The sequence below is a fragment of the Elgaria multicarinata genome, chromosome 6 (assembly GCF_023053635.1).
Source record: "Elgaria multicarinata webbii isolate HBS135686 ecotype San Diego chromosome 6, rElgMul1.1.pri, whole genome shotgun sequence".
Classification (NCBI taxonomy): Eukaryota; Metazoa; Chordata; class Lepidosauria; order Squamata; family Anguidae; genus Elgaria; species Elgaria multicarinata.
The window spans coordinates 64,503,547-64,526,466 of NC_086176.1; the positions used below are offsets into that span (position 1 = coordinate 64,503,547).

The window sequence follows — 22,920 nt, forward strand, 5'->3', positions numbered from 1 at the left end:
CTTTCCATTTATCTCCTATTCAGTATGCTTTAGGAGTACCATGTTCTTTTTTAAAATGTATTGTTTCAAGATGGGAAGCTACACTATTAATTCCTGGTGTAGTGTTGATATTTGATCAAGTAATAACTGGACATATTGCTTATGATCTGTTGAGAACTCCTCTTTACTCTCTTCTCTTATGTTTGGAGACAGCTGTCCTAAAACGCTCTTTGGTAACTACTAAACAACAAAAAACTGGGCAGACATTGCTGTCCTTTGTAGCTGGGGAGCCTGAAAACAAATGTAAAGTATTAAGAAAGTAAGTTAAGTGTTCAGAACAACAGTTTCTTTTATTTACTAGTAAGATATAATAATTAGGGCCAACACTACCCATTTTATCTTTGACTACTGTTTAGTAAGCAATACATTTTTCAGTTCTTTTAACAGTAATGATACACATTTCATTTCTGCTTCCCCAATATTATGTAAATTACTATCTTCTATGCAAAAAAACCCCAAAATAAAACAGCACAAACTTCAAGATAATTCAAAGAACTCCAAAACAGTGTAGCATATTTCTCCCACGCCCCCACCCCCCAAAAGTAAAACTTGAATAGCAAGGACTCTGAAAAGATGAAGAAGTCAATTATAGCTTCAATTTTCTTAACAATGATTTCATTTGGCTAATGTTAGTGGCCAAAGAAGACATAAGTCATTTACTGGCAGCAACCAACTGAGTATTTCAGCAAACACTGTCAGCCAATCTATCTTCAATATTGAAGCGGCAGGAATGTGATAGAGAAAGTAGTCTTCACACAGTATCATGTAAGAGAATCCAGCTGAGTTTGTATAGACTCCAACTGTTAAACAAAAAAAGCATTAATGCAATATATTTAGAAACATGAAAATAAAAGAGAAATAATAATCAAACTATGCAGATTAAATATATTCACAGCAATTAGAGAATCCTAGCCATTAATGTGCTTCTTGTTGAAATTCATAAGAGTCAAACTTTTAAGAAATAGCTGTCTACACATTTTATATATGCATAGTTGTTCGGCTGCAAATCCACAATGTATATAATAAACGTTAATTGTGACTGAACGAGCTCACTATTTGTATATGCACACATAACAAAATGCTTTCCTGACATAGGCCTTTTCACAAAGTTCCTTGTCCTTTTGTTACTTTGGAAATTTAAGAGCAAGGTATACAAACATAACCTTGTTCAAAGTCACTTTAAACAGCAAATGTAAAACCTGTATTCGGTTAGTGCTTTATATGAGACATAACTCAGAGAGGCAGTGCTTTGGGGGATGAGGCTGTGTTACATGTTTACAAGGAAAGCTGAAAACAAGAACAACTAGAAACCAACGGATTGGTAATAAAGACTTATTAAGGGCAAAGAAAAGGTTATCAAATGTTAGAATGTCTGTAAAAACACTAATACAGACCTTGTTATAGAATTCAAACAGTTCTTCATGGCTGAATTCCACAAACACTTTCTCCAAGTTCTGTGAGAGAGAAGATGGCCAAGGAGTTAGATCAGGTAATATGATGATATCTCCAATATTCTTCATTTGTCAAGACTGTTAATGGGACAGTTCTCACAAAATTTTAAACTTTAGCTCTGTGGGACATACAAAAGCAGTAATATTCCAACAAACTCTTGTTGTCTGTGACACACACACACCCATACCATTATAGAAAAGCACAGGTCTACATTTCCATCTGTTCATAACAAAATAGTTGGTAGGAAGAAAATAATTTCATTATCTTTTTTAAAGGCACATCTAAAATACAAGATTATATTTCAACTTTCTCAGCAGTCGTTTTGAGACCTAGTAAATACCATTATAATGAGACACTGGAGGCAGTGAATGTGACTAAACTCAGATATCCATTAAAGCGGCACACCAGCACAGAGCTAATACCTCAAATTAAGCTAACAGTTATGATCTTACCATGCTGTCTTTGCTACAGTCATTTACAAAGACATTCAGCCAAAGTTAACAATACAACTGCCTCAAAGCAGTGCTCAAATATTGAAAGCAAAAGTAAAAACTGATGGAAGATATGGTGGATAAAATAGATGGCAGGTAATAACTCTCTGTGTGAGTAAACCAATGCTAGTTAATGGAGAAGTTACTTTGTGTTACTTTTATTTATTTTTCATATTCTTAATCAAGCTAACAGTCTACTTGAGTTGATGATGGCTGCGTCAAATGCAATGTTTTCCTACATGGATAGTAGTTCTGCACTTGCTCTTAGTTACAAGCCACTAGCCTTGCTCTTAAGCAGGGCCGGAGCTGGACTATTTTGCGCCCTAGGCAAGGTGAGCTACTTTCACCCCACCCACCCCAAAAAATGCCAACTTTGATTTTTAAGAACATATGTTTCCTGGAAAAAATAATAAGCACAAAACTTGAAACTGCTAAATTTATTTTAAAGTGCAAGAAATACATCATGCCAATTATAGTAAACAAATTGGAAAGGAGCATCTATGGATCAAAAATGCGTTATTTAATACGAATATCACCTCCAAATCATCCACCACAACTCACACGCGCATGAACACACACACTCAGTGTCACTCACTCCAAACAAACATGAACACATGCATTCACTCAAAGACCCCATGCACCCCATTCACCCATACATTCTCTCTCTCTCTCTCTCTCTCTCTCTCTCCTGGGCGCGTTCTGGAAGTCCGAACGTGGAGCCGCCCCACCCCCACCCCAGTGCCCCTGGCTTCACTTTGGCTGGGCGGGCGCGGGGCGCCATCTCGCCAGCTCAGGCCCAGCTGAATCCTCAGGCCAGGCCGGCTCACAGCCAATGCGCGTGAGTGCTGCGCTGCGCCCGGCAGCCCTCTTAGCTTGGCGCTCTAGGTGGCCGCCTGAGTGGCCTCTATGGTAGCACCAGCCCTGCTCTTAAGAACTTAAGAAGTGCCATGCTGGATCAGACCAAGAGTCCATCTAGTCCAGCATTCTATTCACACAGTAGCCAACCAGCTGCCCACAGGAAGCCCATAAGCAGGACATGACTGCCACAGCAGCCTACTGCCCATGTTCCCCAGCAACTGGTGTACATAGCATACAAACTCTGCTACTGGACGTAGCATATAATCATCAGGACTAGTAGCAATTGATAGCCTTAACCTCCATGAATTTGTCCAATACCATTTTAAAGACATCCAAATTCTCCTGATGGAGGGAAGTAAATAGGGATCGGTATTGGGACCAATTCTTTTCAACTTGTTCATAAATGATCTGGAATTAGGAGTGAGCAGTGAAGTGACCAAGTTTACCGATGACACCAAATTATTTAAGGTTTTTAAAACACAAAGGAATTGTGAAGAGCTCCAAAGGGATCCTTCCAAGCTGGGAGAGTAGGCATCCAAATGGCAGATGTGGTTCAATGTAAACAAGTGTAACCCAGTGTGTGGCTGCTGTAAAGAAGGCAAACTCCATGTTAGGCATTATAAGAAAATTGAGAATAAAACTGCTAGTATCATACCGCCTTTATATAAATCCATGGTGCGACCACTTAGAATTCTGTGTACAGTTTTGGTCACCACATCTAAAAAAAGATATTATAGAGCTGGTGTACAAAATTATGCATGGTGTGGAGAATGTGGATAGAGAGACATTTCTCTCTCTCTCTCAAAATACTAGAACCTGGAGTCATTCCATGAAACTGATTGGTGGGTGATTCAGGACAAATAAAAGGAAGTACTTCTTCATACAGCACATAGTTAAATTATGGAACTCACTACCACAAGATGTAGTGATGACCACCAATTTGGATATCTTTAAAAGGGGACTGGATAAATTCCTGGAGGAGAAGGCTATCAATGGCTACTAGCCCTGATGGTTGTGTGCTATTCTCCAGTATTCGAGGCAGAAGCCTGTGTGCACCAGTTCCTGGGGAACATGGGTGGGAGGGTGCTGTTGCACCATGTCCTGCTTTGCTGGTCCCTGGTCGACAGCTGATTGGCCACTGTGTGAACAGAGTGCTGGACTAGATGGACCCTTGGTCTGATCCAGCATGGCTCTTCTTATGGTCACAAACCAAGCTGCACCACTGCCTCTATTCAAACACTTCTGGCAGATTTGTTAAAAGTTGTTCCCAGGCTGGATGGAGTGCATGCAGCCCAAGCAGGTAAACCTCTTTCAGTTTTCAGTTGAGTTCAAGAGTTAAGGAGGGTGTAGCTGTTCCTAAGGGGTGGGGGAATCCCCTTAGTGTATAGAATCCAGGAGCGACTGAGATCCACCATGGGTTGATTTTTTTCCTTTCCCATGTCTTGATGTTCTGAGGAGTCATCTCTATCTCTACAGATGAGTTAAGCAAAGGACTATTTTCAGCAACCAGCATATGAGTACTTTTTGTTAGACAGCATCTTTGGGTAAGTATGTATGGTGTTTGCATTGTTATTCCTTTTCTAAGATTTTTTTATTTTGAACTTTTCTTCATTTTTTTCTTTTTAATGTCAAGTAATTCCAAGTCTGTGCCTTATGGGTTTCCATTTTGCCCACACATAAGGTCATGTCAACAGATATTAATAATGAAGCATTCTAGCTGCCTGAAAAAGTTAAATGGTTGCAGATAATTTAGTTTTTTTCATACTTTGCTGTTGGTGGTGGTGCGCTCCTAGACCTGATTTGATCCACAGAAGAAATAAACATCTTCTTTTACTTTAATAAACCTAAAATATCCAATCACATAACCCTTATTCCTGTATGATGTGTATAAAGGTTAGATTTCCAGACCTCTCCTAAAGTGATATTTATAACGATGATGGTGTATAAAAATAAAATCTGTGACCATGCCAGAATGAAAGATTAAACTGCTAAAATACAATTTCTTCCACTGAAGGTTTAAGATGTGCTTTATTGGCATGTTTAATTCCAGACAAGGAAGAAAGGCAGAAATTGCATGGGTTAGATGCTTCCACAAGTCCAGCCATTTCTCCGAAATGGGGACTAGCACACTGAATCCTCAGGATGTGCAAACAATACATATCCTTTAAAGTGGATATTCACAGCCATAAAATCACTGGGGCCTGCATGTCTACCAATGCCTCCTCCTCCCTTCTGCAGAAAAAGGACCCTTTCTAGTAATTTAGGGAAACATATAAAAGACCAGTAATTTGTATGAGAGACTAGTCTTAACTCTGATGGAAGGAAGAATGCAATGCTGGGAATGGGACAGTGAATAAAAAGCAGAAGTACTGGAAAAGGGGTTCCTTTTGCCATGATTCCTGCTGATCCTTTCTATAAAGAACATAATCTGCTGAAAAGGAAAGCAAAAGGTCTGTAAAACTTTATGTCAGCTCTTAAACCGGGAATGTCAACAACGGGCTTCAGGGAAGAAACAGAGGCGGGATGCGGGGGGGATCCATTTCTAAATAATGCCTTAAGTGTTCCAACCTCCTAGTTCCAACCTCCTAGTTTACCACCTGCAATCTGAATCAATACTAACATGCAATTCTGAAAAGCAAACACACAAATTTTAGGAAATATTACTGGAAGTTTGCTTTTTAGTTAAATAAACAAATCTTGGCCAATTTGCTTAAAGTGTCAATTCAGGTTTGGCACTGGTCAGCAGGGCTCCTAAATTGCCCAAAACTGGGTAGCTTTATTCACACAAAAGTACAGAAGAAAACCTTCAATGTACTTTTGAATATATCCATTATAACATTACACACACAAAAACATTTTTTTAAAAAAAGTAATGTAGAAACATTATGACACTATTGCTAATATGAAAACCTCCTTTAGATTTATAAGAATGATTTTTATGAAATATCCCTGACAAAGATCAAGACTTACAGTTTCTTATACATTTCTACAGTTCATGGGAGAACAAAATGTGAACTGGTTAGAGAGTTTGGTCTCTAACAAAAAATGACCTAGCAATGACTACACATCAGTGTCCATCATCCCAGCTCAGTCCATTATTGATTCAGATTGTATATTTCACTTATTTTCACTTTTAGCCTGCCTTTTGAAGCGAAGCAATGTGTACCTCATTGGTTTTATTTCTTCCCTGCCACTCTTTCTGGGGAGCATATATGAAAACTGAAATATATTACTACATTTTGTGCAAAGGTATTAGTAGTGGGCAAACTTTACTCATTGGGTCAGCAATTAAAAGATTCATGGGTGAACACTTGAAAAATAAAATACTGAATTTCTAATTTCACATTGCTGCAAATGCCAAAGTATCATCTTTTTTTTGGTCCATATCCTAGACACGAATCAGCTCAGATGGAAGTATGGAAACTCTTCCAAAGGGAGCTCTCTGCTTAGCCTCTGTTATCTTGAACTTGATTTGTTTTAGTTTTGGGTCATGCTAAACGTTTTTCTCCCACAATCTTGTGGTTTCTAATTAACATGATGGTTTACAGCAGGAAAAGCTTTCAGACTCACCAATTTTATTTTTAATTTATTTCAGAAAAACAGAAGCTGGTAGCGCTAACAGCACATGTATTAAAAATCTTTCCATAAGGATGTATATGCTTAGCTTGTTTGAGCTATCAATAGTGCGTAAGACTGGGGTGGGTGGGGGAATAGACAAACTAAATACACAATCTGAACCTGCACCAAAAAAACCCCTAGCTTTAGAAGAACTGAGGGAATTGACACTTAATCTGTAATACATCTGCACATAACTAGCTGGACAAATTCATATTTTGAACTAGGAAATTATGAAGATTGTCAATGCTGTTGCACAGTATACAAATTAAGCAGAAATTAGAACTTTGTTTTTATATATATATAAAAGAAATCTTTTCAGTTCAGATAACAGAGCCTAAAATGGAAGAATTTAACATTCATCCTATATGTGAACTTCTGCATGTTAACAATAAATTATAGAAAATGTAGCTAAACACTTTTTATCATCAATGCAAATGAGTAAGAACTCCCTTTTGGTTCATCTGGAAATATATTTGTATCTTATTATGTAATTTATCCTGTTTGCATCAACTTTTACTGGTCTGTGACTGTAATGAATTATTATCTACCACTGACTTTAATCTAATAAAGCTGAACCAAACAGTCTTTTTCGTTACATTTTCACTCTCATTACTGTCAAAGCTCTGCTCCATTTTTCAGAGAACATTTGACTGTCACTCAAAATTTTGTCTATTTCTCATCCAAGCCTTGCATATAAATCCCAGATCATTCAGAGCTGTACAAAAGCTCCGAAAAGGCTAGTCCTTAAGTCTCCAGGGAGCTCTGCAGTCCTTGAAGTGGCCAAAAGGGCACAGCTTCACTGAGCATTGGGAACAAGGCAGAAGGCAATTCTTCAGTTGATCTGACCCAGTTCGGGGAAGTTCCCCAAACGGAATGATCTAAGGCAGTCTCTTTATATACTGGCTGTAAATCTTCCTGCTAGCCCAAGTGACTGTAGCTTGAACCTAAGGCAGGATTAGAGTAGCAGGGCTATTACCAGTCACATGGGTTAGAAAGAGGGTTTATGGAGTATATAAAAAGGGATTGTCTATGCGTTCGCTCATTCAGATCAAGGAATTTCCCTGAACTTGGCTAGGAGATTGCAGTGTTTCCTGGAACCTCTTAACATCAACTCCAACACCCAGCTTCTGGAGCATTTTGCACAGTTTTATTTGAGTTTATGTTCAGGATCCAGGACTTGACAAAAAATAAAGTAATACTAGTTTTCTTTGGAACTGATTAGCTGTTCACCCAAATAATATTTCTCATCAAACCTACAAACATTGACATGAAAACTAAAACATATAAAAATTCAGCTCTAAATAAAAGTGACAGAACTTTGGCAGATGCCAATTTTAAAGCTAAAAAATACCTTCTTAAAACGATGAACTAACACGGCAAATTAATGTCAAGCATATCTAAGGTAGCAGATGGAGAACCAGTTAGCTTGATTCACTAAGTATCTGTAGATGACAGTAGTATTATATACCTCTCAATGCAACAGAAGCAGTCAGAAATTCTACATATGTTGCTTCCAGAAACTAATTGAAATCCAGTACACATCCATTATATTTGAAAAATCTAATATTACACAGAGTAAAATAAAATAAAAATACTAATATTGGAATTTCAAAATGTTACCTGTCCAAGCTTTCGTTTAATTCAGGGGTAAGCAACATGGTGCCTGTGGACACCAATATGCCCACACACACACACACTTTTCTTAGCATCTGCCAAGGTGCCCTATCATTCCCGCTTTTTCTTTTCTTTTTAACTGATACACTTTCTTACCAGCAGTTTGGTCACCTGTAAGCAAAGTGAGGGTTTCTAACTGCTGCCATCTTCATTTCCCATGAATGCCTCTGGGCTATATGATGAGACTCAAGGACATTCTTAGGAAATTAATATGGCAGGTGGTTGAAACTGCTGCTTTTCTCTGCAGCATGCCTGGGCCACCAAGAAAAAGAAGGAAAAGGAAAAGGTGCTGGAAATTGTGGGTTCAGAGGAGTTGTAGTATGTTGTGGCTTAGAGCCCGCCTCCACTTTCTACACAGTCATTTAGGCAGGTTCCTTGTGATTGCCAAAAAGGTTGCCTATCTCTACGGTAATTTAATCCTATAACAATGTGTTCAAGTTCAATTGGAACCAGTGTTTTAAACTTCCTTTAGATTCTATACACACAGTTTACTAGAACTGTAACCTAACTGTGAATCAATACATCTGCCAATAGTACTACCCCTGTCCCTAAATACACACACACACACACACACTTGTAATAAGATAGACTGACCAGATTCAGACGACATGCCTGGGGCTAATTCATGATGAGCTGTGGGCCCCAGGTTACATATTCACCCCTGGCTTGGGGACTGTAATGTCGCACAAACCTGGCTCGCATGGATTATGCAAGGGTTAAACAAAAGATCTAAAACAGATCATGGGTTATGGAGGATTGGTTAACCCTCACATAACCCACACTTACCAGGTTCGAACGGCACCACAACACTTGAGTGTGGTTTGCACAATCAAAATGGGGATCGCACAAACCCCAGCACGAGTTGCAGCCTCACTGTGGCTTAAATAACCCATGGTGGACTGTCATGTCGTACTAACAGCCCCATTGTGACGTCATGCAGTCAAAGCAGTCCACCTGCCTCAGTGGCAATAATACTTAAGGCAATCTTCACATGATTGGCTGCATATGGGTTCCTGGTTGATAGCTGGTTGGCCACTGTGTGAACAGAATGCTGGATTACCCCACTGAGATACTTTCTGGCATGGGCAAAGATGTTTTTATTCAGGCTGGCATGTATGCTGCCCTGTTGTTGGAGGGGTGGGAGTACCTGGTTGGGTGCTGTTTATTTCTCTGCTTGTTCTGTTTTTAATGGTGCCTTTAATTTATTTGCTTTAATTAATATTTTGTTTTTATTATTGTTAGTCTTATTGTTAGCTGCCTGGAGCAACATTTTCCAATCAAATCAAATAAATAAATGGGGAGGGGCAGAGAAAACCTCAGGAGCAAAGCAGCTTTTCCATGTGGATGATGGGAGACACACATCCTCCCTCTCCCTCACCTGTGTCAGGTGACCAGGGAGCCTTGACAGTGCATCTTTGCATGTTCCACTGCCAAAACTGGGCTCTGTTTTTTGATCACACCAAGAATGGGAGAAACAGAGGAACAGAAGTTATGCAAGTTTGTTAGATTTAGCTTGAACTCATTGGAAATACTTCAGTAATTATATATTTACACACACACACACACACACACACAGAGTGGCTTTACTTCATTTTTAAACCCACCAGCTTACAATATGTTTAGATGAGAAGTTGCGTAAACGCGGATAGAAAATGTGAATATTTTGTGTACTTCCTTGCCCTTTACCTGCTAAAATATTTGCCAAGGGCAAACTGTGACCAATCAAGAGTTACTTTCCTTCTGCGCCAATCCTTTATCAGGCACAACATTTCTGGGTTTTTTTACATTCCTAAATAGAATACACTGAACAAATTAGGTTACCAACTATCTGCCAGTCAGGACAGAGATTTCATTAACTGTTGTATAAAAAAAAGTGTCTGTGTATGTAGATATGCCACAATGATTTAAAAGCTTACTAGGAAAAAGAAAAGCCATGTGTATCAAATGCAATATATATGTTAGAGCTGTTCTTGAAAATCATTAAAGCTTGGCATTGCTCTGCAAAAGGGCTTTTTATTATTAGCTGAAAACCACTGATTGAATTAAGAAAGAGATTCTATTGCAACAACTCTTTCAATTATCTTATTCTACAAATTATGTTACAGATTAAAAACGGAACTTTTGTTTTCCTATCCAGGCAATGGTATCATCTGCATGAACCTACACCTTAATCACATTATATTAGCTAGAGATGTGTGTGTGTGTGTGTGTGTGTGTGTGTGTGTGTGAGAGAGAGAGAGAGAGAGAGAGAGAGAGAGAGAGAGAGAGAGAGAGAGAGAGAGAGAGAGAGCGTGGGGGGCAAAAAAGCAAACCCTATTTTCTTCAGTCAAGATCCATTTGTCTGGAACAGTAATATTTTAATCACAGGAATGAATCAACATACCACTTTGTCTTTTAAATTACATTACTGCCTAAACTCTAGAGTAATGAAGTAATTTACAGCACAAGAGGGAAAGGCAATAAGATACGTAAGTTAATACTTTTCAGCGATGATGCTATTACTCTAGACTTAACAACCAAGGCAGAAATGTATCCATCCACACTTCAGTTTATTTCAAATGGGACAGCCATGTTAGTCTGTGGTATGAAAACATAAAGAGTCTGTGGCACCTTAAGACTTATTGCTCAGGCATAAGCTTTCATGGGCTAAACCCACTTCATCAGATGCAGGAACGGATAGAAACAAGATGGAAAAGTCAGTTACAGGCAGATAAACAGCAAACATCTCATTTCAATATAAAGAGGCATCTACAATATTACAGTAAACTACAAGGTGGGATACTCTACAGACTATAATGACTAAGCTATTCAGACGATTGGTTCAAGCCAAGTTCCAAGGTTTAAATTTAATAATGAATGTCAACTCTGAGGTCTCACACTGAATTCAGTCTCTATAAAGTTTTTCTGTTGCAAGACAACCACTTTGAGGTCTGTTACCGAATTACCTGGATGGTTGAAATGCTCCTCCAAAGATTATTGCAGATAACTTCTCATCTGCTACTTTGTCAAATGAAAGCCATGATCTGGGTGGGGGGAGGGTGTTGGGGATTAAAAAATCTCATGGTGCTGGTATCAATTTTCTAGGTGCCTGGGATTCATGCAGCAGAAAGCTCACATCCATTCTAGTTGCAGGTTCAGCTAAATATTTTTCAACTGTGTTGAATGTTTTTCTTCCTCCCTATGCAGTTACCTCAGTGGAACTAAGGCCAGTCCTGCCTTAGAAAACTGTAGTGCTATGGAAAACAAACATGAGGTCTGAAGAATGGCAAGGCAATGTGGATTTGCCTAAAATCAATGCATATCCTATTTTCTAAAAGCAGAGCTTTAAACAAGCATAGATGAAAATCAATAGAATAGCTTTAGCCATTCAAAAAGCAGTAGCTGCCAGCACACTGACAGAAACCAGATGAAAAACATTTGGCTAGTGTTTTTATTGATAGTTGTCAAAACAAAGCATACAGAAGGACAAGTCCTGCTGAAAAGGAATTAACACGGATTCTGTAAAGGTATGTCCTATCTAACTAACCTTTTAGAGTTCTTTGGGAATGTCATTAAACATATGGACTGGGTGACCTGGTAGAAATTGTTTACTTGGACTTCCAAAAGGTTTTGACAAAGTTCCTCATGAAGACTCCTGAGCAAACTTAGCAGTCATGAAATAAAAGGAGAGGTCCTTTTATGGATCAGTAACTGGTTAAAGAACAGAAAGTAGAGAGTAGGAATAAATGATAAATTCTCGCAATGGAAGGCTGTAATGTCACAGGCCCCTTTTGGCCTTGCTAGATTTCCCTAGAATCGTGGATTATTCCCCCAAATTTGGGAACTTTCCCGAGTTTCCCCCCCCTTAGATTGCCATTTACGCAAAAAAGGTTGTAATTTGCTTAATTTGCACAAATTAAAATTACAGCCAAAATTTGTATTATTGGCTAAGAAAAAACAAAACCTGAATACAAATCGAGTCAGGCCTGCTTGCAGGCAAGCAAGGCGGAATCCAGAGGGCTGAACTGCTAAACATTTGGCAAACATCCCTGCCCAGACAGATTCCTCTGACATCCCTAATTGGGACTGGTGTTTTTAAATTTGTTCATAAATGATCTGGAATTAGGAGTAAGCAGATCATGTTTGGTCATTACACCAAATTATTTAAGGTAGTTAAAACAAGAAAGGATTGCAAATAACTCCAAAAGAGTCTCTGGGAGAATAAGCAAATGGCAAATCTGGTTCAGTGTAGCAAACATAAAGTGAAGAATGTTGGGGCAAAAAATCCCAACATCAGGTATACGCTGATAGGATCTTGTTTAAGAGAACAAATCAAATTCTTGTTAAATTCTTTTAACTTTGAATCTTTGTTTGGTGTAATTACCTTATCTGACTTGTAAAAAATGTATTTCATTATACCTTCATGAAACAATTGCACTTAATCTGTGCTTTTGTACTCTACTGACTGTTTAACACACAATTTGTGTATTTGTATAAATCGCTTCGTATAATTGTCTCTATTTGGGGCGTTACCCGGTATAATTAGAGTCGTGTGCTCTTTAGCATTTATTTGTTTTGTTTCTATTCAACTGCTGCCCTCTTTGGTTTGTTGTTCAAAAAATCTCTACAACAAATCCCTGCAATTCTCTACTTCAAAACTCTGTTAACTCCAAGCTCCCATTAATCCAAACCACTATTATGTTCTCCAACACCTCTCCCATGGTGTTGGAGGTCCACAACAATGTAAATCTATTGCAATAGCTCTCACATTTATCGAAACATCTGACAATAATGTTATGAATGGCCCAGGACATTCTTGTCAATGAGGCTGAACTATATTGCTTTCTTTTGTGTGGAGCAAGAGTATGGAAAGTGTGGCCTTCCAGATGTTGGTGGACTATAATTCCCATCAGCCCGAGCTAGCAGAGTGGGCCCTGAGATAGGACTTGACAGAGGTATTATTATTATTATTATTTATTTATATAGCACCATCAATGTACATGGTGCTGTACAGAGTAAAACAGTAAATAGCAAGACTCTGCCGCACAGGCTTACAATCTAATAAAATCATAGTAAAACAATAAGGAGGGGAAGAGAATGCAAACAGGCACAGGGTAGGGTAAGCAGGCACAGGGTAGGGTAAAACTAACAGTATAAAGTCTGCACAACATCAAGTTTTAAAAGCTTTAGGAAAAAGAAAAGTTTTTAGTTGAGCTTTAAAAGCTGCGATTGAAGTTGTAGTTCTCAAATGTTCTGGAAGAGCGTTCCAGGCATAAGGGGCAGCAGAAGAAAATGGACGGAGACGAGCAAGGGAAGTAGAGGCCCTTGGGCAGGCGAGAAACATGGCATCAGAGGAGCGAAGAGCACGAGCGGGGCAATAGTGTGAGATGAGAGAGGAGAGATAGGAAGGAGCTAGACCGTGAAAAGCTTTGAAGGTTAACAGGAGAAGTTTATATTGGATTCTGAAGTGAATTGGAAGCCAATGAAGAGTAGCAATGATTTCACAGAGCTAGCTAAATATTAATGCAGGCCAATACTTTGAGTTGACTTATCTGAAACTAGGCTCCGTTGAAATCCATATAAAGAACACAAGAAGATTCCTGCTAACATCTACCAACCTGTTTCCCACAATGGTTAGCCAGATATTTCCAAAAAGCCCATAAGCAGGGATTGAATGCAGTAGTCCTCTCCTATAGTTGCTCCCCAGCAAGCAGTGATATTCTGCCTTTGAACATGGACATTCTGCTTACCTATTACGGCATGTGAACAACATGGAGGAGTGGGAAATTCCTCCCAGCAGCTGTCCAGGTCTTCAAGGCCAAAATCATCCCACACCGATCTGGTTCCCGTGTTCCAAATGCTCCTATAAGGGCATTCAGTTATCTTTCCTTAGGGTGTTATTTGGCGTTGCCAAGTGTGTCTCTGGAGCTGTCCTTAAGTTAGAGGCTGGTCTGAATTCTGTAAACTGTCTGGCTTGGATCCATGTTATCTATTTCTGGCTTCGCTGAAAATTGGCACTTCCAACAAATTCCTTGGTATCCAAGATCCTGTCAGACCATTTTGAATCTCCCTGGTCAAAGGCCATGACAAGCAAAATCAACTCAGTAGGGCTTTCATCTATGTTACTATCGAGGGATCTAGCTAGTGCCAAATCAATGGTGAAACAAAGGCTGCTCGATATAGACATGCAAGACCTTCAGAGAGCTGCTCGGGGTCCATGCTCCCCCAGTCCCTAGGCCTACCAGTCCTCTTTTGCAAAGACAGGAAGCCCTACCTGCGCTGGTTAACAATCCCCAAATACAGGAGAGCATTCTCACTAGCCAGACTAGTGAGACATCCTTCCCTCTAAACTTTTAGATGGCAGATACAACAAAATCCCCCTGCTCAACAGATGCTGTCCCTGTAAAAATACTGAGGTGAAAACCATATCACACATGTTACCGTTCTGTAGATTTTATCAAGGGGCTACGAATGATCTTCTGAACCCCATTTTACAATCTTTTCCTGGAGACCCAACTGAATTCTTAATGTCCCTATTACTTCAGAACTCAGACAAATTAATCACAAAGCATGTGACCAAGTTTTTAAACTTGGCCATTTCTACTAGATCCTCTATGATTAATTGTCTTTTTAATAGCTAACTGTAAGCTCAGTCTTTTTGTATGTAACTTTTGTTGGAATGGTCTATTGACTGCAATAAATTGTTGTTGTTGTTACACAACTATTATGGCATACATTTGGGATTAGAGTATATGCGCTGAATCCCAAGTTGTCCTTCCATGAATTGAAGGGCTTCTTCCATTAGCAGAAGGAACTGGGAACCAGTAGAGACCCAGTGCCATCTGAACCTGAACCCTCCAAGACAGATTGTCAGAGGTATAGGGGTAGGCTGGAGGGGGAGGAATGAACAGGAAATCAGTAAAAATCCCTTCCCACTGCTTCCACTTACAAATGCATCCAGTTTGAAGATTACAAATTCAACTGCACTTCACAACTCTGGATTTAACCCTTACTGTTTAAGCCTCAATAAATAATCATAAACAGAAATAAATTGGTCGTCATCTAATGGTGGAGGGTCTTTCCAGGTGTCAATTTCAGAGACCAAACTTAATCATTCCTGATAAGTTTAGCCCAGAAGAAAATCCTTGCAAGCAATGCTATATAAAGAAAAATAAAGATTAACTTAATGATCTCAAATGCTTATTGCGGGGAAAGTCTATGTAGCCACATCAAAAAGCTTTTTTTAAAAAAAAAAAAAAAACAACCATGGTTCTAAGATGAAAAACCGCACTATGGAATCAGCCTCGCAGGTTATTTTCAGTAAATAAGTGAAGATGACATACAGGTGGCTGCTGTTAGGTAAGGGAACTAATGGAATCCTTGGAAGTTAAGTAAGAAACTAATGAGCAGGTGCATTATTAAGTCTGCAGATGTTATCAGAAAAACTATCATGGGAATGATGCTCGTTGTTCTAACGTTTACCCTGTGGAATAAAACACTGAAGAATGGGGGAAGGGAGAACTAAAAAAGCTTCTGTAGCCAGAGATCTTGGAAGCACCATCTAGTCAGATTTATTTATTAAAAGTATGTATAAACTTTGCAGCCCATCAGGGCACCCAAAGCAATGGACATTCTAAAACAACAACACAGTAATACAATAAAAACATAAGTGAATAAGAACAAAACAACACAGAACAATATTAAAATTCATCAGAGACCGAGCAGTTGTTACTACCTATCTGAAAATAAAAAGGGATATGATGGGATTTTTAATTTCAGTTGTTTTATCAGGCCCAAATATCTATTGTAACTGTTTTTATCTACTTTAAAATGTTTTTTAAATTTTTGAATATTAAAGGTTTTACATTATTTTTAAATTATGTTGTACTTTGGGGTAGAAATTTTTATGAATTGTGCAGAGAGCTTTGGCTATTGGGCAGTATAGAAATGAAATATATGAAATGAAAATGAAAATACTCAGGGGCTGCTACAGAAAAGGCCCTCTGACGTGTACGCATCAACCTCACCTCTCTTGGTGGTTAGACATACAACAGGACCTCCCATGAAGACTGCAAATTATGGGCAGGTCCATGTGGGAGGAGGCAGTCTTCGAGATTTCCCGGCCACAGGCTGGTTAGAGCTTTATAGGTTAAAACCAGTACCTTGAATTGGTGTATCCGAGAGTACGTCCAAGAGATTGTAGTCTATAAACACATACAGTAGCAACTCTGACTAGGAAAAGGAAATTCTCACCATGAATTCCTGCTTTCCAAGACTCCTGGAGGGCATGATGATTTGTTTATTCTCTGGGATGTCCCTCCTTCTTGGATCTGTATGCAGGACGAAATGTCACATTACATCTCCTAGGGGAGGAGTGTCCTTTTCCTCCATGCCTGACTTGCCTACTGGCAGTAGAACAGGTTCTGGTTGAGCACCACAATCACTCTGCCTACATCTTTTAGAATGAAAAAAAATCTCCTTTCTTCTCACCTCCAGTCCCACTCCTCCACAACATGGTTTAGTTAGGGCAGAGGCCCTTCACAAGTGGTTTTGAAGGGAGAGAGCAAGACCCCAAACAGACAGACTTCCTCCCTCCCACCCCCAAACTTCAGGGAGGATAGGCCATGCCTTGAATTCCTACAGTAGGTACATGGAGTCGAGGGGGTTACGGCAACAGGGGCCAAGAACACCTTCAACTGCCCCGGGTCCCAATCTCCCCACAGGAAAAGGCACAAGGAGGAAAAAACAACCTCTCTTGTGCTTCTAATTAAGTCTTCAGAAAGCCTTACGTGTGATATGGTCAGGCAAAACCAGGCCCTCAGATTTTTTAAAACTCTTCTTACAAAATAAATTGGCATTTAAAAGGCCTATACCTAATTTTACAAGACTTGTGGGGAAAGGGGAGCCAAAGGAATCTTAAAATAAAAGAAGAGCAATGGAACATTCTTAACTATATAGTTATGTTTATTTTTAACACTATCCATAAATAACAGTTGGGTCCTATAGACTGTGTTGATCAACTGTTGCTGGACACAGATGACGTGACAGTTTAAATTGTGGGTTTTTCTTTCTTTCTGTCTCCTAGTTACAGAACTAAACACAACGTATTAGCAACTTGTGTTGCTGAAACAGCCAAAGATAAAATAAGTTGCAGGTGTCCCTGATAATAAGGATGCTGAATTTTCATAGTTTAAAATGTAGTTGTGTTTCAGAGAAGAATCAACAAAACTTGTCTTTTGGTTTGAATACCAGAATATTGAATATTGAATATCAGACTAAAGCTACATTCTTTAAAAAGGAAAATGTACAGATTTTGCTCAATCTGTTCCATGTGTGTTTTGTGTTCCGTGTTTATTTCACATTGTCAGGTGTCATTCCATTGTCCACTCATTGACAGAATCAGATTCTTTCCCTCATTTTAAAACACACACACACACACACACACACGTATATATTACCATATTTTCCACTATCGTTTGTATGACTAAATTTGCGTACAATTCTGAAAAGTAAAAAAAAACGGTCCACAAGTCCATTCGCAGAATCAACATGACTCTGAAGATGCTGGTCTCCTGCAGAATCTGCAGGAGGAATTCATAGAAATCTGAAGTCATCTGAATTTGTTTTGGATTTCTCTGACATCCCTGCATACCACACAAAACTTAATCCACCCTCTATCAGCATTACTACATTATACTTGTAAAGGGCATGGGGTGGGCTTGGAGAGAGAACATCGTTATTACCGTTGCACAAAACCTCACTTTAGAAAAGCGAATTCAAAATTCAGATTTTTTTTTAAAGAAGCCTATAACCTCATTTGAATTCCTTCTCTTCCCATCTAAAAATTGAATCAATCAGCAAAACCATCTGTCCATTCTAAGAAAATTAATTTAGTGACCAGATTAGCAAATCCTCTACATGACAATAAGAGGACTGGCACTTAATTCAATATATTTACTATCTTGCTCTTGGCAACATCTAGAGACCTTCTTCTGTAAACTCTATTAAAATGTATGATGGCACGGAATATTTTAAACAATTTTTAAATCTATATGCCTTAAATTTATGGCACTTTATATCCAACACACATTCTAAACAAAGTAGGTCAGTAGCAGACAGCATATATTAATAATAATCAGGCTATTACCATGGACTCTTAATAAGAAGGAGCCGTCCACAGAAAAAGCAAGTTGACTGACAATCTGAATCTTCTTCAGGATGTCAGCCTGAATCTTCTTCAGATGATAAACTCTTTGCACAACCCAGGATTATTTCAAATTAACTGTGATAATATCTTAGGTATGTGTCACAATCATGCAAACTGAAATTATTTCACACACATATATGCCTACAACATCTCAAACATAGGTGAGGTCTCTGCCCTGACATCAAGGTGAAAAGGTGAAAATAATGAACATACTGTATTTAATTTCTTGTCCATTGAAAATATATGAAACAAAGATGTTTATGCAAAATGCCATACACATCTGATTAATATTCTAGACTCCATAAGAGACCAGTTTACTCCTGGCTACTTCTATGCACTTAAATAATACTCCTGCCAAGGCCATCCCAAAACATATTGTTGTCTGAGGCAGAACAGCAAGACGATTCCACTCCTAAATCAAGATGCATAGTACCCAAAGCCAATCAAGTTACTTCAGCACACGGAGCAGAAAATCCCACGAGCACCTCTTCCCATCCCTGGCAGTAAAAATACAATTACAACAAATTAAATAACTTTGTCGCCCTTTCATGACATCCAAAGTCTGCCACATGTGGTGATTGCCTATTGATAGGCCTGGCCCTGACCAAAGCCTGGATTCTAAGGAAGTTTTTACTATGGAATAATACTTCCAGCTTGGTTCCAGGCACAATTCAATGCTTCTGGGGGAGAAATGCTGGACCATCAAGGAAGAGCTATTCAACCTGCTCCCCTCCCCCCCACATACCTGGAGACTTTAAAAGCAACGCTGGAGCTGAACGTTGGGAGGTGCTGCTTCTGGGGGAGAAATATTGTTCTAACGAAGTTTTTTTTTAAATCTTATCTGATTTGTTTTGCTGTATTTAGTATATTTTTGAATATTATTGTGATGTTGTTGTAGTTTTATATTGTTAAATATTGTATATTGTTAAATAACGTTGTAGTTTAAATTTTTGTAAACCGCCCAAAGGGCTTCGGCTGTTGGGCAGTATAAAAATGCAATAAATGAATGAAATGAAATGAATGAACTAGTCATTATTTATAAAGTGCTAAACAGAAGATTTGAGGAACCATCTTTTCCCACATGAGCTTGCCCACACACTACACCTTGTTCTTCAGAGACATTTGTCTGTGCCTCTCTGCCCTTCACATGCACAAATGGGATACAGGATAGGGACTTCTCAGTAGTGGTGCCAAAACTACAGAATGCCCTTCTCTGGGAATGCATGATTGTCTGTCTGTCTGTCTCTTTCTCAGCCATTAAACAAATAATAAAGATGCTTCTATTTTATCAGGCATTTGTTTTGTCTAAAGTTAGCTTTACTCCCTGCTGCTGTGAGGGTATTAGTTCAACTTCTGTTTTTAGTTCTTGAAATCCAAAATTTATTTTTGTTAGTAAACAATACTCTGTAGCACCTTAAAGACTAACAATAACAACTAACAAAGACTAATAATACTGATTATCATTTGTAATTTTTGAAAACTGACATGGGGGCCTTCATGTTGGAAAAGGCAGGACAGAAATTCCTAAGAAAATAAAAATAAATATGGGACACTGGAAGGATCTCAGCTAAGTTTATGAAGAATATTTCACAGTGGTGCTTCAGTTATGGCCCCGTGAGGATAGTCATTTTGTGCCCTACACCCCCTTCCAAAAACATGAAATTGCCAGGATTGGACCCAAGATGCAAAGAAAATTTCCTTTGCAGGTGATTCAGTAAAGAAAGTTTGCTTCATGCTAACTGAATAAGAGCAATTTCTTACACAAACGTTAGAATCTTTGCACAGACATATAAAATCTATGAAAATAGTCAATTCTAAAGAGTGTGCGCATGTATTATTCACCACTTACGCCTTTAACACATATAGAAATGGAAATGAGGAAGAGATCAGCTCCCCACCACTTGCATATATTATATTTTTTTCATTATTATATATATATCAGTTATCCCTTTAAAATTTGAGAAGACGTATCGCTAGATCAGACTTCATTATAAAACATGATTTTTTTTTATGACAGGAATGAGTCACAGAAATCCTTGGGCACACCCTCTCCTTATATTCTGGCACAGCCATGAGGAGATTGGTACTTCTGTTTTTGTTTTTATTAATCACATTTTACCCAAGCTCATCAAACTGTGGTTAATCTTAGCTATGGTTTGTTTGAAACTAACTTCAAACCATGGAGTTGGCTGCAGACTTAGTCATACTTAATGTAGTCCCACTGGAATCAGTGGGACTTCAATTATTCTGCCCACCCTCTTTGAAGTCCTCCTTCTATAGATGTTAACTCTGCTGAAAACGAGATGTTTCTTTTGCCAAAAGACACTTGCTGCTCTTTCTCCCTCAAAACGTTCACTTGGCCACATTAATTCACAAACTCAATCTTTCTAGAGCTGGGAACATGTACAAGGAGAGTTGCATGTCTGTCTGTTGCCTAAGTGCATGCACATCGTTTTCAGAACTAAGAATGTTTGAAGTGGTCCCACAATATATCTGAAAGAAACCGGCATCAAGGGACATGTTCACACGAGCCTTTGCTTCAGCTTAACATATACGTATGGAGTTCTGCCTCCTGTTCTGTTCTCAGTAATGTCTGGCCTACATGTGCAGCACAATGAGGCAGACATAAGGTGACAGAATAGACTGCACTATTTCAGATTGCAGGTAGTGAGGGTGAAATCACACTTTTGCATGCTCTTGTATATGAACCTTTCACTGCAAGTACAAAATTAGCACAGGAGAGAGCAGAATGTCTCTCTAATGTGCTGCAGGTTTGTTTGTTTGTTTACTTGAAATGTGGCTATTTTTATATATATATACATAATGAGCATTCAACAATTGTATCCCTTACAGTCAATTCTATCATCTCAGGATTTTATCTCCTCATTACGGTGAACGTGGAGACTAGGCCTAAGCAAGGAACTGCAGCAGAATGTACCTTTTTTCTTTGTCAAATCTAAGCGATCCCAAAAATGTATCCTCGTTTTAATTTGCCAGAAAGTGCATTATCTCTATTGATGCACTTTACCAAATCTAAGGTAATACTCACATCATCCTACAAGCATTGCGCAGAATAAAAGAACACTGCCAGCATTCCCTAGACTTTCCAGTCACTAAAAACTATTTTATGCCATTGCAATTACCCAAGTACATTAGCTTGGGATTTCTAGAGAGAACCAAGCAGATTTTAAAACCATTTGGTAATGGCCAGCTGTGGGCTGGAGAGGTGGGGGAAGTGCCATAACATGAGCGATAATGCTTTTAAGTAGATTCCCTGCAGCGAACCCATTCGCGTGGGGTCACATCCTGATGACCACGTGTAGAGAAGTGGCCAAATGCACATCATATTTTAACACACCAGCAGGGACGAACAATATGCAGAAAAGCACATGCTAAAAATATTCTCAGCTTTCCTCTATTGCACTTTCCACACCGAATGCACATTGATGTAGAACATATCACCACATTTTGGGGAATAAAAACAAAAGAAAAACAATTCCTGGTTGAACAGGAAGAGCAAAACTGTAGGAAAACAGGATTTTAATCTCACTTGAAAAACAGTACATTCATGAGCCTAAACAAAAGGGTAGGAATGAATATGAGAAGATGGATGAATTCATTATTCAGTTTGGATACAAAGTTTATGACAAAAAGATATATAACTAGAGATTCATTCTCACAGTGAGTGCAGGCATTCACTAATAACTCTCAGGAAGGACCCCTGCAGTAGATTCTTTTATTTTCCACACAGGACTTCATAATTATGAACAGACGACCACAATTTAAAGCTGCATGAACTCTTGAATAGATCTCAAACCAGCCAAACAATAATTACCTACTGCTTTGATATTGCAGTTTCTGCTGAAAGGTTTATAAAATATAGTAGACGCAAGAGCTGGAATTAATAACCTTGAATGGCAACTTCAAAAAAACCCAGAGCTTTTGCTGTGAGAGCCTGAACTCAAACTTCACTAGCCCCTGTGTATCGTATTAGCCTCTGTAAAATCGCTTAAAATAATTTATGTACAACACGCAAAAATAAATAAATAAATATTGTACCAAATTTACTATATATTACTCTGAAGTATACAGTCTAAGGGTGCAATCCTATGCTAGGGAACTCTGAGAATTGCAGGACTTTTCTCTGTCTAAACATGTATAGGATTGCACCTAAACTAATAAATTGCCTTGTCTGAGATAATACAGGAAGTTTGCCAGGAAAGCAGTAGCGAATAGGATTGTCTAACACAGTGATTAGCAACTCGTGATGGGCCAAATGCCTCTAATTGAAAAATAAAGGCAAGCAAGTAGTGCTGAATGAGTAGAAACTGTGTTCATGGGACTTTCTGGCAATCTTTTGGAGGGCACTGGTGAGACTCTGGCTTGCCGTCGTCCACTGCTCTGGTCTAAGGAAGCCTCCATTGCAACCAGAGTTGCCAAACTAACATTCCATCCGCTACTAAATGGTATCCTTTTCCCCCTTTCTTTTTTAAACAAAAGCCCTGTACTTCATCTAAGTACAATTATGGTATCTCTGCCAATACTTTGTAATACCCTTTTAGTTCAAACAGGAAAAGATACTCAAGGGGGAGTCAAAAGCTG

General features: G+C 38.8%; 1 protein-coding gene across 1 annotated transcript in view; it reads right to left on the reverse strand.

Moving 5' to 3' along the window:
• Positions 1-303: 303 nt before the first annotated feature.
• The window catches only part of COMMD10 (COMM domain containing 10), a 57,866-nt gene continuing 35,249 nt past the window's right edge, over positions 304-22,920 (reverse strand). The window contains exons 6-7 of the mRNA XM_063129508.1: positions 1,434-1,493; positions 304-839 (exon numbers count right to left, since the gene is read on the reverse strand). Coding sequence (XP_062985578.1) covers positions 801-839; positions 1,434-1,493 — 99 coding nt within the window. The 3' untranslated portion in view covers positions 304-800. The remainder of the gene's footprint in view (positions 840-1,433; positions 1,494-22,920) is intronic.